The sequence below is a fragment of the Mastigoproctus giganteus genome, chromosome 1, assembly GCF_048544385.1.
Source record: "Mastigoproctus giganteus isolate SK-2022 chromosome 1, ASM4854438v1, whole genome shotgun sequence".
In the NCBI taxonomy this organism is placed as follows: Eukaryota; Metazoa; Arthropoda; class Arachnida; order Uropygi; family Thelyphonidae; genus Mastigoproctus; species Mastigoproctus giganteus.
The window spans coordinates 35,978,612-35,993,331 of record NC_143575.1 but is presented as its reverse complement, the minus strand read 5'-3'; the positions used below and the strand labels follow the sequence as shown (position 1 = coordinate 35,993,331).

The 14,720-nt window shown below is 37.3% G+C and overlaps 1 protein-coding gene across 1 annotated transcript in view; it reads left to right on the top strand.

Annotated features, from left to right (window-relative positions):
* Ptpmeg (protein tyrosine phosphatase Meg) overlaps positions 1-14,720 on the top strand; it is a 526,004-nt gene that overhangs the window by 237,133 nt on the left and 274,151 nt on the right. Inside the window, exon 10 of the mRNA XM_090379497.1 lies at positions 7,451-7,539. Coding sequence (XP_090235623.1) covers positions 7,451-7,539 — 89 coding nt within the window. The remainder of the gene's footprint in view (positions 1-7,450; positions 7,540-14,720) is intronic.

The window sequence follows — 14,720 nt, the reverse complement described above, 5'->3', positions numbered from 1 at the left end:
AACGTTGCATATATGACAAAAACTATAATATACAATTCTATCATTATAAACTTTAAACACTACTTATACACTATATATATATATATATATATATAGTAAAGAATAATTGTATTAAGAAGCTAATTAAGCACACAGAGTATAGAGCATACAGAGCATGTTGGAAACAGAAGCAAGAACATTGCTGTCTTTTTTATAATTTCGGTGGATGACCACTGATGATGACACTGAGATTGTGAAAGACACCGCAATATTATCTTATTTTGGTCGCCTTTTCACTTCTTATCTTTATTTTTAATTTCCTGTCTATTTCTTCTTCTTTTTCATACCATATATCGCTATATTCCTTATTCATTTAGTCAAGCTCACAGTGTATGCCGTATATTCAATAGGTTTAAATCAAAATCTTCACATTTCTACATACAATACACAGGGTGATTCACTACCAGTGCAACAAACTTGTAGGAGGTGTAGGGGGCACAAAGACGAATCGGAATCACATAGCATTGCAGGGTCCAAAATGCCTTTGTCATGCGAGAGGTCGGGTGAACAAAGAAGCAAAGAAAAAGAACAAAAACAGCAACTCGTTAGTGTAACAGAAATCATTTTAATGACAAGTTTTACATTGGCAAAAAGCCATGCTACAGAAGGTGTTCGAAAGTTCAACCAGAAGCAGTCACACAGGCTTCACAGCGCTGCCGCATGGAATCCCTAACGTTCTGGAAGATTCCTGGCGTGTCTTGAATCTCCCCGGCAGCTACAGAGATGCGAGCGACGAGGTCTTCAACTGAATCAACAGGGGTCTCGCACACCAATATCTTCATTTGACCCCAGCAGAAGAAGTCCAGGCATGATAGGTCCGGCGATCTAGCAGGCCAATGAACCGGACCACCACGACCTATCCAATGCTGTCGAAATGTAACGTTTAGGTGTTGGCGAACGTCATTGGTGCAATGTGGGGGAGCCCCATCATGCTGGAACCACATTGAGCGGTGCAACGACTGAGGAACATCTGCTTCTTCAATAAGTTTGGGCAGGACTTGCTGTAGAAAGATCAAGTATGCCCTACCGTCCAGATGAGGGGGGCAGAAGGTATGGTCCACTGAGGTGGTCTCCAACAATGCCAGCCCAAACATTGACAGGGAAACGGCGTTGAGTTGCACGTGTTTGTGTACCATGGGGGGTTCTCCAAAGCCCACAAATGGGCATTATGTTGATTGAAGGTTCCCTCTCTTGTGAAACTTGCCTCATCCGTGAACAATATGGACGCAGCAAATGCGCTGTCTGCCGCACTCTGTTGAAGAAACCAAGTAGCAAAAGTCCTCTGGAGTGGATAATCCGCAGGCTTCAATGATTGGACGTGTTGCAGATGGTATGAACTCATTTGGTTTGTTGACAGTATCCTCCATACAGTGGATTGGGAAATACCCAATCGTTGGCCTATCGCTTGAGTACTCATACTCAGATTGCCTTCTGCAAGACGTAGGACATTCTCCTCATTGTCTGGCGTCCTCAACGTTCGCTCTCGATTCATGGTACCTCTCGTGAAACAACCAGTCTCACGTAACCTTCTGTGCACACGTGCAAAAATAGTGTGACGAGGAGCACGCCTGTGCGGGAAACGTTCCTGGTACAAGCGCAGAGTGGCGCACCCATTACAGTCCACAGCTCCATACACGAGGTGCATGTCGGCCAGTTCAACGTTTGATACTCGTTGATCCTACTGCCTTGGGAACCGGTTTGCAAATGCTGACTTCCAGCGGGATCGCTGTTCGCACGACCTCCCGTTCAACGTCCTCTACCGCATGACGAAGGCATTTCGGACCCTGCAATGCTATGTGATTCCAATTCGTCTTTGTGCCCCCTACACCTCCTGCAAGTTTGTCGCACTGGTAGTGAATCACCCTGTGTGTGTGTGTGTGTGTGTGTGTATATATATAAGTTATGTTATATGAATTTCGTATCTCCTATCAAGTTATATGTATTAAGTTATAACGTTACGTTTGTAAAATTTAAGTCGTTATATGTAGTAAGTTAATAATTACCTTTGTTGAATCTAAGTAGTTATAATAAATAATAAATTTAACTATCTATTACCACACACATGGTTCGAACTCTCACAATAGCTATGTATGCCAAATCACCAATTCTAAATGCTCTGCAAATATTATTGTCTTACGTTATGATCTGTGTGACAAGTCTTCTTCTCTGAAGACAATATTGGTTCATTTTTTTTTCCTGAGTTTTTTTTTTTTTTTTTTTCCCATTGATTTCAAGGTGTTCTGTAGTGTTCAGATAGTTATTAAAAATGTGATACCCAAACAGCAAAGTGTTGTGTTAATCAATGGACGTTGCTCTTCTTGGACTAATGTTATTAGCAGAGTCCCAAAGGGTTCGGTGTTGGGCCCACTGTTGTTTTGTATATTTATCAATGATATTGATGAAGGTATATCAGGCTTAGTGTCGAAGTTTGCAGATGATACAAAGGTTGGCAGGGTTGTTAATGACAGTAATGGCAGTGTGCTACTCCAACAGGATCTAGAAAATTTGGGCAGATGGGCTGAGAAGTGGCAACTGAAGTTTAACATTGAAAAATGCAAAGTACTGTATATGGGTAGGAGTAACCCCAGAGGAACGTACCAACTGTGTGGTACTACACTTAGGTTGGTAGAAAATGAAAAAGACTTGGGAGTAATTGTGCAGTCAGATATGAAGTTTTCTGAGCAGTGCAGACAGACTGCAAGAGCAGGTCATGTGGTTTTGTTAATGATATACAGGAATTTTGCTAGTAGGGAAAAGGAGGTGATTATCCCTTTGTATAAGGCAATGGTCAGGAGACCTCCAGACCTGTATTCAGTACTCAAGCCATGCCTTGAGTACTGCATACAGGTCTGGAGGCCTCATTTTAGGAAGGATGTAGATTTGCTTGAGTGTGTACAGAGAAGGGCAACAAGATTGTTGAGCGGAATGAATGGATCCTCTTACCAAGAGAGGCTTAAGTTCCGCAAATTGCAGCGGCTGGAGACTAGGCACCTGCAAGGTGATCTGATTGACGTATATAAGGCCTTGAATGGGTTGAGTACTCTGAATTCTGATGGGATTCTTCCACTTGCTCAGATTACGAACCTGATGGGGCATAAATTCAAATTGAAGAAAGACAGTTGAGGAAAAGATGTGCGGAAATTTGCCTTTAGCCAGTGGGTGGTTAATTGCTGGAACAAACTTCCATCTGTTGTTGTGGAAGTTGATAGCTTAAATAAATTCAAGGAGGAACTGGACAAACTTAGAGGGAATGGCTGTGTGTATTTTTTTTTTTTTTTTTTGGCTGATGCTACATGAGCTCATATGCTTGCTTTCTTGCATCACATGCCTCTATTACTATTACTTCTATTCCTAAAAATTATTAAAAAAATCCTGTGAAAAACATGCAGTGCTTTATTTTTCTTCTGTTTAGTTTTTTATCTTTTATTTTATTTTTTAAATGGAATATTTGGAGTTGATTGCTTCAGTAACTTTGTAGTGCCAAGTTTCACATTTCTAAATTGTGACAAATGGCCCAAGAGATAAAGGAATATAATAATATAGTTAATAAAAAGAAGTTAATCAGTGATGTAAAAAAATTATATAAGGTTGATGGCTGTTCTTCCATTTTGACATTTCATATTTTGTTGGATTTATTTTCCCAAAATTAGCAATTTCCAGATCCCGAGGTTTCCAGATTTCTGCTGTGAAACCTCGGGATCTGGAAATTGTTCTCAAGCTTTTGTTGCCTGATTTTTCTCATTTTATATAAATCAGCATGCATGAGAAGTGTTTCATATAAATTTTATGTTATAAAGAAGTAGCTTACTTCTTTATAGCATAATTATGCTGCTAAGGCAAAATGGAGTTGAGTTTTCAGAATTATATTATACCTGTGGAAGCAATGCTCCAGCATCATGTTGAATATTGCCATTAACATGAGATTTGCCAAAAACCGTGTTCATTGCTGCCTGTACATGAGTTTTGAGGATATAAGAAACAGTAGGCTGCATCTCTGCTAAGTAAGGTGGGAGGCCTAAGGTAATGGAGACTACACTCAACAAGATCCATTATACTGTAAGTGAAACCACTGTAGATGTGTGAAAAGAAGTGTAGTAGCACAAGCCATCAGCAGGAATCTAACTTTGCCATCATTAATACCATTGAGTTAGTCTGATTTTTTTTCAGCCTGTACAACATGCAAATCAACCCGCAAACACAAACTTGTACAGATGTAATACACAGTGGTGCAGTTTGGTCTGACTTGCTGATGGACATAAAACCCAACAACAAACTGTTATTAACAATATGGAAAGTGCTATATGACATTCTGAAAGTTCCTACTGCATGTTCACTGTAGGGGTTATGGATCCTGAAAAATCCTGTTCACCTTAGCACTACACAATTGGAGGTGAATTCCCAGTAGCCTATCAATATCTTGTGAGCAAACAAGGCCAAGGCTCACTTCAGTCTTAGTGTCAGCATGCACAGTTGCACCATTTGGGCAGAAACAACTTCACATACTATTGAGAAATCACTGCATGAAAGTAAAATTGCCATATGGTCTGACTTCACAATAGACTAGCATTGGACTATTCTTTATTTTAATAAAGACAGGACTCTGAATGCAAACTGTAATGTCATAATATAACCACCATACATTTGCTGTGTGAATGCCACTCATGTCATTTGCATGTGCATCAGAGAGAGGGAGACATTGCATACTATAGCCTTTGTGGAAGACAATCATTGTGTTGCAAAAGAGGTTATGACCACTATACGAGAGAGTATTTAAGACAAAGTAATTTTGTGGAAAATCTAGCAGAACTGACAATTCCAATTCCCTTTACCTCATCCTTGCAAATTCTGCCTTTGGGGCTGTTGTTATTGCATACTGTTTGTTCAATTACTTGCCCATTTAAAAAAAATAATAATAAAATAAAATAAATAAATACACCTGCTTAATCAGAATAATTCATAAATTGAATTTACTACAGATATGAAACAGATATCAAAACCTCCTGAACTGCATGCAAGTCCAATCCCATGTAGTGGAGGGAGATTGAAGTATGTGCGTGTGTTCATGCGTGCGTGCGCGCGTGTGCATGCGTGCATGCGCCCAATAGCATAATAACATTTACTACAGAATACTGATTTACCCTTTGTTAATACTTACGGACTTGCTAGTGGCTTGTACATTAATAGATGGGGAAAGTCTATTGCTTACCTTTCCAGTATGACTACAAAGGCATGAGCTGTACAATTGTTTATTACCGGTATATTCATATAGCATGATGCATAATTAATTACTTTTAAAGCGTATGTCATGATGTTGTTATACATGCGGGATATGCTATTTTCCAGACATTGTAGATGACATAAGCTATTGCAAAAAGTATTGGCATGGGTAGTAGTGGCTTGTACATTAATAGATGGGGAAAGTCTATTGCTTACCTTTCCAGTATGACTACAAAGGCATGAGCTGTACAATTGTTTATTACCGTTATATTCATATAGCATGATGCATAATTAATTACTTTTAAAGCGTATGTCATGATGTTGTTATACATGTGGGATATGCTATTTTCCAGACATTGTAGATGACATAAGCTATTGCAAAAATTATTGGCATGGGTAGTTTTTTTTTTGTAAATATCCAGTAGTTTATTTCTGTACAGCTTAATTGTTCTTTTAACAGGCAAAACAGTGCTGAGCTTGCAAAATTATATTATCCCTATGGAAGAAATGGATTAGCAGCATTTCTTTAGAACCAAAGGACTTAATTCACACCATGTGGGAAAAAAAAGCAAGAGTACATTGCTGACAAAAATGTCAAGAGAACCCAGTTTTCTTGTGCAACTTACATAATGATTTCCTAGTGGACAAAAAACTGCTAAGGGTTATGGTGATTTTTTTCATCCATCAGTTTAATAGTAAGTAGTGGAATAGTGACATTGAATGAGAAGTTCCTGCAGCCTCACTGAATGTGGCATTTCACATCACATTCATCCACATAATTAATGGGTTGCTAGTAGACAACCAGGTGGAGTCTGTATTCTGTACCTTTTATATTGTACCAATATTGTTCACAGAGTAAGATGCCATCTTCCCAAAAGGAATGGCATCTCACAATTTTGGTAATACAGTAAACCCCCGCTATTCGCGGTATCTGTTTGCGCGGTCGCTGATTTATTATAAAATGAAACCTAAAAAAATGTGAATTTTAAAGTGCCTTGAACATTTTCCACCATAAAAAAACATGGGCGTGGCTAAAATTATCTTTCACAGTCAAAACAGCGCTCAGTGGGTGGGAGGAGAGGGGCGACAAAATCGCGAGTGTGGATATTTCTGGCTAATCCTTGTTCAGTATGTGTTATGCACTCGTCATGGAAGGTTTCGTCGTTTGCTTTTTAATTTATATGCTTATAAATTGAATGAATTTATCAATTTATAAATTGATATGCTCACAAAAGTGATAAATCTACCGTTTTGCAGTGTAAAACAGACTTTTTTCGAGTGTGTTAACGGAAGAAAGTGACTTTATTGTGGAGAAGTTCTTTCTAACCCGTACAAAAATATGGCTACGAATAACAAGGGAAATGTGAAAAGATCAAAGAAGGTGATGACATTAGCGAATAAAATTAAGTTATTAGACAAAATTTCTAATGGTGAAAGTGTCTCCTCAGTGGCAAAACATTATAAAATCAATGAGTCAACGGTACAATCAATCAATAAATCGGAAGAAAAAATCCGCCGTAGTGTCCACGAAAAATTGCTTCAAAAATTTGCTCTGTAACTCGTGATGTTAAATTATAAAAAATGGAAAAGGCTTTAAATCTGTGGATAGAAGGCCGAACTCAAAATAAAATTCCGTTAAGTTCACTCATCATTCGTGAAAAGGCAAACTCCTTTATCAACACTTTAGCGAAACTGGTGATAGCACTGGCGGGATAAGTTTTTTAGCTAGCAAAGGCGCTGGTTTGAAAGATTTGTTTGAAATTTCTAATAAATATTACATTTAATATTAAATTGTTTCTTATTTTCATTTCGATGCCATATGCTTGCATTTCACTATGTACTGTCTATGTACATAGTGATATTATGAAGGTACGTAAAATACATACATAGACAAAATTTTAGACTAGTTTTTCTTATATATTTTGTACTTTGGAACGGAACCCCTTTATTACTATGGGAGCCATAACTCAGTATTCACGTTTTCAGTATACACAGCATTTCTCAGGAACATAATCCCCGCGAATATCGGGGGTTTACTGTATAGTATATGATAAAATAAGCACATCTCATAATCAAAGTAATTTAAACTTGCGACATAATTGCATAAATTGTGAAAATAGCATCTAAGCAATTTATTATACATAACTACTGGTAAGCTTATCAGTAATATGTTCATCCTTGTTCATTTTTCTAGGATTCAACAAATGCAGAAATTCAGTTGGGTGTGACATCTGTTGGTCTTGTTGTTTTTCAAAACAACATAAAAATAAACACATTTTCTTGGTAAGTAATTTTTAAATATTTCTTTAATCATCTAGTGGGCATGTGCTGTTGCATTGTGTTCAACACTATTTCTTGCCTATTTTGGCAAAAGAAGCAAGAATTAGTTTAAATTATTCACCTTAAAATTTTATTCTTAATTTTATCACTGTTGGATAATAAGAATAAAGAATGTTTTTAGAAACAGCAGTTGTATTATCAAAAAAATATGAATAAATAAACCACAGCTGCCTTGTTTACAATACTTAGCATGCAGAGTAAGAGAAATCAAAGATAAGACCAAAACTTACAGATATACTGTTCAGTTAAAAAAAATAATAATAATGCAAATCAAAATTGAATAAAAGTCACACTGACATAATTTTAATAGTTATTTTACTGTTTAAATTAAAGGGGAGAGCCCATGGTTCAACAGCACACCCATTGTTCGGTTAATGATAAGTTATGTTGTCTTATTTAAAAAATTACCTTTTAAAGCCAAGAGCTGTTAAAAAGTTACATTTTAAAGCCGAGAGTTTTCGGAGATTTTCAAGGAATCTTGGACAGCTAAGAATAACACTATCTTCAAAAATGCTATCCTTTGACATAATTTTACCTTAACTATTTGTATATCAAGAGCTTTGATATATGCAAATAGGTAAGGGTAAAAATAAAAATTGATAAAAAATATAAGACAAAAGATATGTAATTTATTTATTTATTGCAGAAAGCCAGCATGTGTCAGTATGTAGAAATAATTAGTCCCCTCATTTATAAAAACTGTTGTACAACTTACTATTGGGCCAAAAAAGGTGCCTAACATCAGTTTGAAGAATATCTTCATTCCAACTTAACTTTTCCCTCATAACTGTTATGGTTTGGATTATCTGATCCTTGGCTCTAATTTGCTGTCTTAATATGGTCCAGATCTAGACATGCTCAATGGGAGATAAATAAGGGGATCTAGTAGGTTAGCAATGCATGTCAATCATTTCAGAGAAAGCTGTCTGACAGTGTTGTAGAGTTGAGCATTGTCCTATTGGACTAATCAGTTTTCTGACTATTGAAGAAATGGAAAAAGGTCAGATCTGATTGCAGTGTGTAACATTGATCCATGAAATTACAACAAACAAAAACCAGTGGTAAATGACTCTCATAAGAAGTGGCACCTCATATTGAGATTCCTGTTATATTATATGCCTTTGTTGAATCCAGATAGGATGTTTATTTTACCAGGGCATAACCACATGCAGATCCTTCCATCATTGCTCCCCAAACAGAATCTTGACTCATCACTAAAGATAAGTCTGTCTGCACTGTTCTTCATTCTAGCTGGCTCTGTCTCTACACCAGTCTCTGTACATGTGATATGGTGGTGGGGAGTTGATGTGGTGCACAACTTGAATGCAATGCTGCCACTTCCAGTTGTTTACGAATGCCACTTCTTAATATGGATGTCTTGGAGATAAATTAACATCTCTAATTCTTCTAAGAAAGGAAATTTGTCAGCTGCAGCCTACCATAAAATTTATCTGGTGCATTGCTACACTGTGATGTTTGTTTGGGTACTCCATGACTTGGGTAGTGACTGTGGGGGGTGTCCTATTCATTGATGCCATCATCAACCACCTGTTTTAGGATCTTGTCCAACATGAGCAGTTTGCAGGTGGACCATTCAGTTCTGTGCAGCCTATGTGATCTGCTCATGCTCATTCATTTGTTAATATGCTGCTTCTACATGTGGCCTAGAAATCTTACGTCTTTTTCTCTCACAACCACTATATATTTTATTGACTATTCTTGATATTGTTCGTAGTCCTCAGCATGTTTTTTATTGTAATATCCTTTAAAGTTGCATTCTTTAAATTTTGAAATGGTATTAAAAAATTAATTAAATAGGCTTGCTTTTAAACTTAATAAGAAAAAAAAAATATATGTATTTTCAGCCTACCTCGCCTAAATTGTAGTACTGTTATCATTTTTATGCTTCTTTGTCATTGCTATATTCACTTTTGAGTATATACATAAGCAGTGACTGCTGCTCTCTTACTTTATCATTAACTGTACCAAAACTGTATTTTTTGTAAAGAAGAAATAGTAGCTGTCTGCTTCTTTGTGCCAAAATTCTTAACTGTAATCTGACTGAATAGAATAGTCATCTGACCATTCTTTATGACAGCTATTACTTTCCAGGAGAGTGGCATGATCAGCAGGCAGTGCTGTAAGAATTTGTGCAAGATCAGTGAAATTTCCACAAAGTGAGCATATTGTCCTCTGGATGATTGATCATGCCTTTTCAGTAAATTATCTGCATTGGAATTTTCAAGTTCTGCAAAGCTTCTACCCCAAGAGAATGGAAGTGAATTTTTAGTGGCTGAAAACTTCATGCTGCTGACTAGAATTAAAGGAAGTAGAACATAGTCTCTTAAATTGGTGATATGTTTGAAATGGCTGATGTTGAACTAGTTTTTTTTTTTTTTTTTTTTTTATGAAAATGGCTATACAGCTGTGATTCTAATAAATACATCTTGAAGGCTAAATGCGGTCTGTAGTGATTTATAGTACTCGATATAAAACATTCATATCAATGATTTTTTCTTTTTTATATCTTCCAGGCTACCTTGCTTGACTATTATATATCATATAAATATCTATAAGTACAAGGTGAATGCAAAAGAGCACACTCTGTACACAATATGCAGTTCCACAAGCAATATGTGACCATTCATGGTAACATATTGCCACAGATGAACTGGACATTAAAGGTAAAATCATGTATTTCTTTATGACTACTGATGTGTACCTTCATCAATGATTAACAGTTAGAATATATCAATTACTTAACAATCAAAGATGGAATCTGCACTGTGGCTAGATCTTATAAAAATATAGATATTTATTGGTGTAATGTATATGTTATTGTGATAATAACTAATTCAGTTGTATGCCAAAATGCATAAAAAAATTTACACAAATGGGCAATAATCAGATATCAAGTTAGAAATTGATGCACTTAACTACTGTTAATTAAATTTCATATGATAAAAGTAATCAGTAGTACATATGAAGCAGTGTAAAGAAGAAACCTTCCTAGGAATGAACTTCTCAATGAAAACTACTGTAGCAGAATATCATTCATCATTTTCTGAACAATAAATACAAATTAAATTAAGAGAAGACAGAATTTTTGTTTAAGTAGTTTGAACTTGGAAGCTGAAATAACCATTTACTTAGTATACCACTTTATGCAAATGTTAAGACTTTTAAAATTGCTGGGATGTAGTATCTACATTATAATTTGGGACGAGCTACATAGTAGAGGCATATGATTCAAGAAAGCAAGCTTATGCAGCATCGGCAAAGAGGTGCCTCCGTAGCCAGGTGGGAAGGAGCAGCAGTGCGTAGCACACGCTTCTTGATTAGACCGGGGTTCGAGCCCGTCACCACCAAATACGGAGGATGCGGAAAGGTCAGGGAATGACCACTGCATATCCTGGAGCAATATGGCCTTAGTTGCTAATGCTCCTAAAAACGAAATAACAACAACAGCATCAGCAAAAAAAAAAATTCTCCGATTTCACCCCTCTGTTCATTCCAAATACCTGCCCAGCTCAGCCTTAAATTTATTTAGGTTATCAACTTCCACAACAAAGGATGGAAGTCTGTTCAACCAACCAGTTACCCAGTGGCTAAAAGGAAACTTCCGCACATCTATCCTGCATCTGTCTTTCCTCAATTTGAATTTATGCCCTCTCATGTGATTATTCTGAGCAAGAGGAAGAATCCCATCAGCATTGAGCATGCTCAAACCATTCAAGGCTTTATACACCTCAGTCAGATCACCTCGCAGGTTCCTAGTCTCCAGACACTGTAATTTGCAAAACTTAAGCCTTTCTTTGTAAGAGCAACCCGTTGTTCCATTCACTAATCTTGTTGCCCTTCTATGTACTCGTAACAACAGCTCTACATCGTTCTTAAAATGAGGCCTCCAGACCTGTATACAGTACTCAAGGTGTAGCTTGACCATTGCCTTGTACAAGGGGATAATCACCTCCTTATCCCTGCTAGAAAAATTCCTATATATCATTGACAAGACACCATGAGCTACTCTTGCAGCCCGTCTGCACTGCTCAGAAAACATATCTGCCTGCACAATTACCCCGAGGGCCTTTTCGTTCTCTACCACTGTCAGTGTAGCACTACACAGTTGATATGTTACTCTGGGGCCACTGCTACTCATATGCAATACTTTACATTTGTCAGTGTTAAACTTAAGTTGCCACCTCTCAACCCATATACTCAACTTTTCTAGATCCTGTTGCAACAGCGTACTGTCATTAGTGTCCTTAATAACCCTGCCAACCTTCCTATTGTCTGCAAACTTGGACATTAAGTTTGATATACCATCATCAGTATCATTAATAAATACAGAAAACAACAATGAACCTAACACTGAACCCTGTTTGTTTGTTTGTTTTGTTGGTTTTTAGGAGCATTAGCAACTAAGGCCATATTGCTCCGGGATATGCCGTGGTCATTCCTTGACCTTTCCGCATCCTCCGTATTTGGTGGTGACGGGCTCGAACCCCGGTCTAATCAAGAAGCGTGTGCTGCGCACTGCTGCTCCTTCCCACCTGGCTACGGAGGCGCCCACTGAACCCTGAGAGACTCCACTAATAACATTAGTCCACAATGAGCAGTGTCCATTGATTACCACTCTCTGTCTTCTCCCACTCAGCCATCCCTTTATCCATAACAGCAATTTGCCTCCAATGCCACACTGCTCCAATTTTTTCAGCAGTCTTCCATGTGCAACAGTATCAAAAGCCTTTCTAAGATCTAAATATATAATATCAAAGTTATTCCCTGCATCCAGTTCCTTTGTGACCACATCATAATATCCAATCAAATTGGCCAGACAAGACTACCCCCTTTACAAACCTTGCTGTGTTCAAGCAATAACTGAAGTCTTGTCTAGATGATCCTGCAGTGTTTCTTTAACCAGTGCCATTAATTTTCCTGAAACAGAAGTTAAACTAACAGGTGTATAATTACTTGTGTTGCCCTTTGATCCTCCTTTGTGAATTGGGGGTCACATTTGCACATCTCCGGTCCATGGGTACCTCCCCTGAGTCCAGAGAAGCTCTCATAATTATAGCTAAGGGTTTGCTTACTTCCTTTGCTGCCTCTTTTAATATAACTGGATAGATCCCATCCACCCTGGGTGCCTTTTTTATGTTTATCTTCAACAATTTCTCCTCCACTTTCCTCTCACTTATTACAAAATCATCTAGCTCACTGCCAGCACATGATACATATGCTATTCAAATGCTTGATAGAACCTTATGATGGACATTAATCCTTAAGGCATTTTTCAGTTCTTCCTTGAATTTATTTCAGCTATCAACTTCCACAATGACAGTTGGTAGTGTGTTCCAGCAATCAACTACCTGCTGGCTAAAGGCAAATTTCCTCACATCTATTCTACAACTATCTTTCCTCATTTTAAATTTATGCCCCCTCAGGTTCGTAATCTGAGCAAGAGGTAGAATCCCATGATCATTGAGTCTGCTTAACCCATTCAAGGCCTTATACACCTCAGTCAGATCATCTCGCAGGTGCCTAGTCTCCAGATGCTACAATTCGCAGAACTTAAGTCTTTCTTGGTAAGAGGACCCCTTCGTTCCCCTCACCAATCTTGTTGCCCTTCTATGTACTTGTTCTAGCAACGTTACATCCTTCCTAAAATGAGGCCTGCAGACCTGTATGCAGGTCTGGAGGCCTCATTTTAGGAAGGATGACCTAAAAGGCGTGGCATGACCATTGCCTTATACAAAGGAATAATCACCTCCTTTTCCCTGCTAGCAAAATTCCTGTATATCATTGACAAAACCCCATTACCTGCTGTGGCAGCCTGTCTGCACTGATCGGAAAACTTCATATCTGACTGCACAATTAACCCCAGTTCTTTTTAATTCTCTACTACTCGAGTGTAGTACCACACAGTTGGTACATTTCTCTGGGGTTACTTCTACTCCTATGCAGTACTTTGCATTTGTCAATGTTAAACTTCAGTCGACTCTTCTTAGCCCGTCTGCCCAACTTTTCTTGATCCTGTTGCAGTAGCATACTGTCATTAACAACCCTGCCAACCTTTGTATCATCTGCAAACTTGGACCTTAAGCCTGATATATCTTCATCAATATCATTGATAAATATACAAAACAACAATGGGCCTGACACTGAGTGCTGGGGAATTCCACTAATAACATTAGTCCATGAAGAGCAGTGTCCATTGATTACCACTCTGTCTTCTCCCACTCAACCACCCTTTTATCCATTGTAGTCCAATTTGTACAGTAGTCCTCCATGTGCAACAGTATCAAAAGCTTTCCTGAAATCCAAGTATATGATATCAAAATTATATTTTGCATCCAGTTCCTTTGTGACCACATCATAGTATCCAATCAAGTTAAACTTAAGTTAAACTTTACATCCTTCTAGCAACTGTTCTGTCAAACCACTGCAGTCTTTCAGTAGAAGTTAATTATCATGCAGAATTAGGTTTAAAAAGCTGGTAGAGGTTTTATCTTGTTGTTATTATATTTGTGCGGTTCTGTTATAGTTTTTCTTGAAAAATATAATGAATATGTTAACATTACAATGTTTTTTTTTCTGACATATTTCATAATGGGTTTTTGATTTTCTTTGCACCTGATCCTGATGGAAAGATATTTGTTTGTTGTGCTACACTTCATTTATGGATGATCCTTATTTATGCATATGAACTTCACGATATAAATATTCCGCAGTTGCATTTGGATAACAGACAATCTCAGCTATAGTACTTTGTTGGTCTGTGCCAATATCTTCACTTTCTGTGAAATTGTTAATTGCATAAATAATTAGCTTTCATTCTTGGAGGTTGAGATCTTTACTAAGCTTCATTCTGTAGGTTTACTGCATTATAATAGTAGATTTTCAGTGGGCTCCTTTCTTGTAAGGAGCCCACTGAAAATTGTTATTCCATAGGCATAGCCATTTTCATGTGTTATAGAATGTAGAATAAAACTTAGTTTTATCTTAATTTATGATATATAAATTTATCCTGTATACCTTTCACTTGAATAAATTTTCAAAGGTGATATTGTTTTTATACTAATTATGTATCGCCCATGTTATCTATGTGCTGCTTTTTTGTTTTT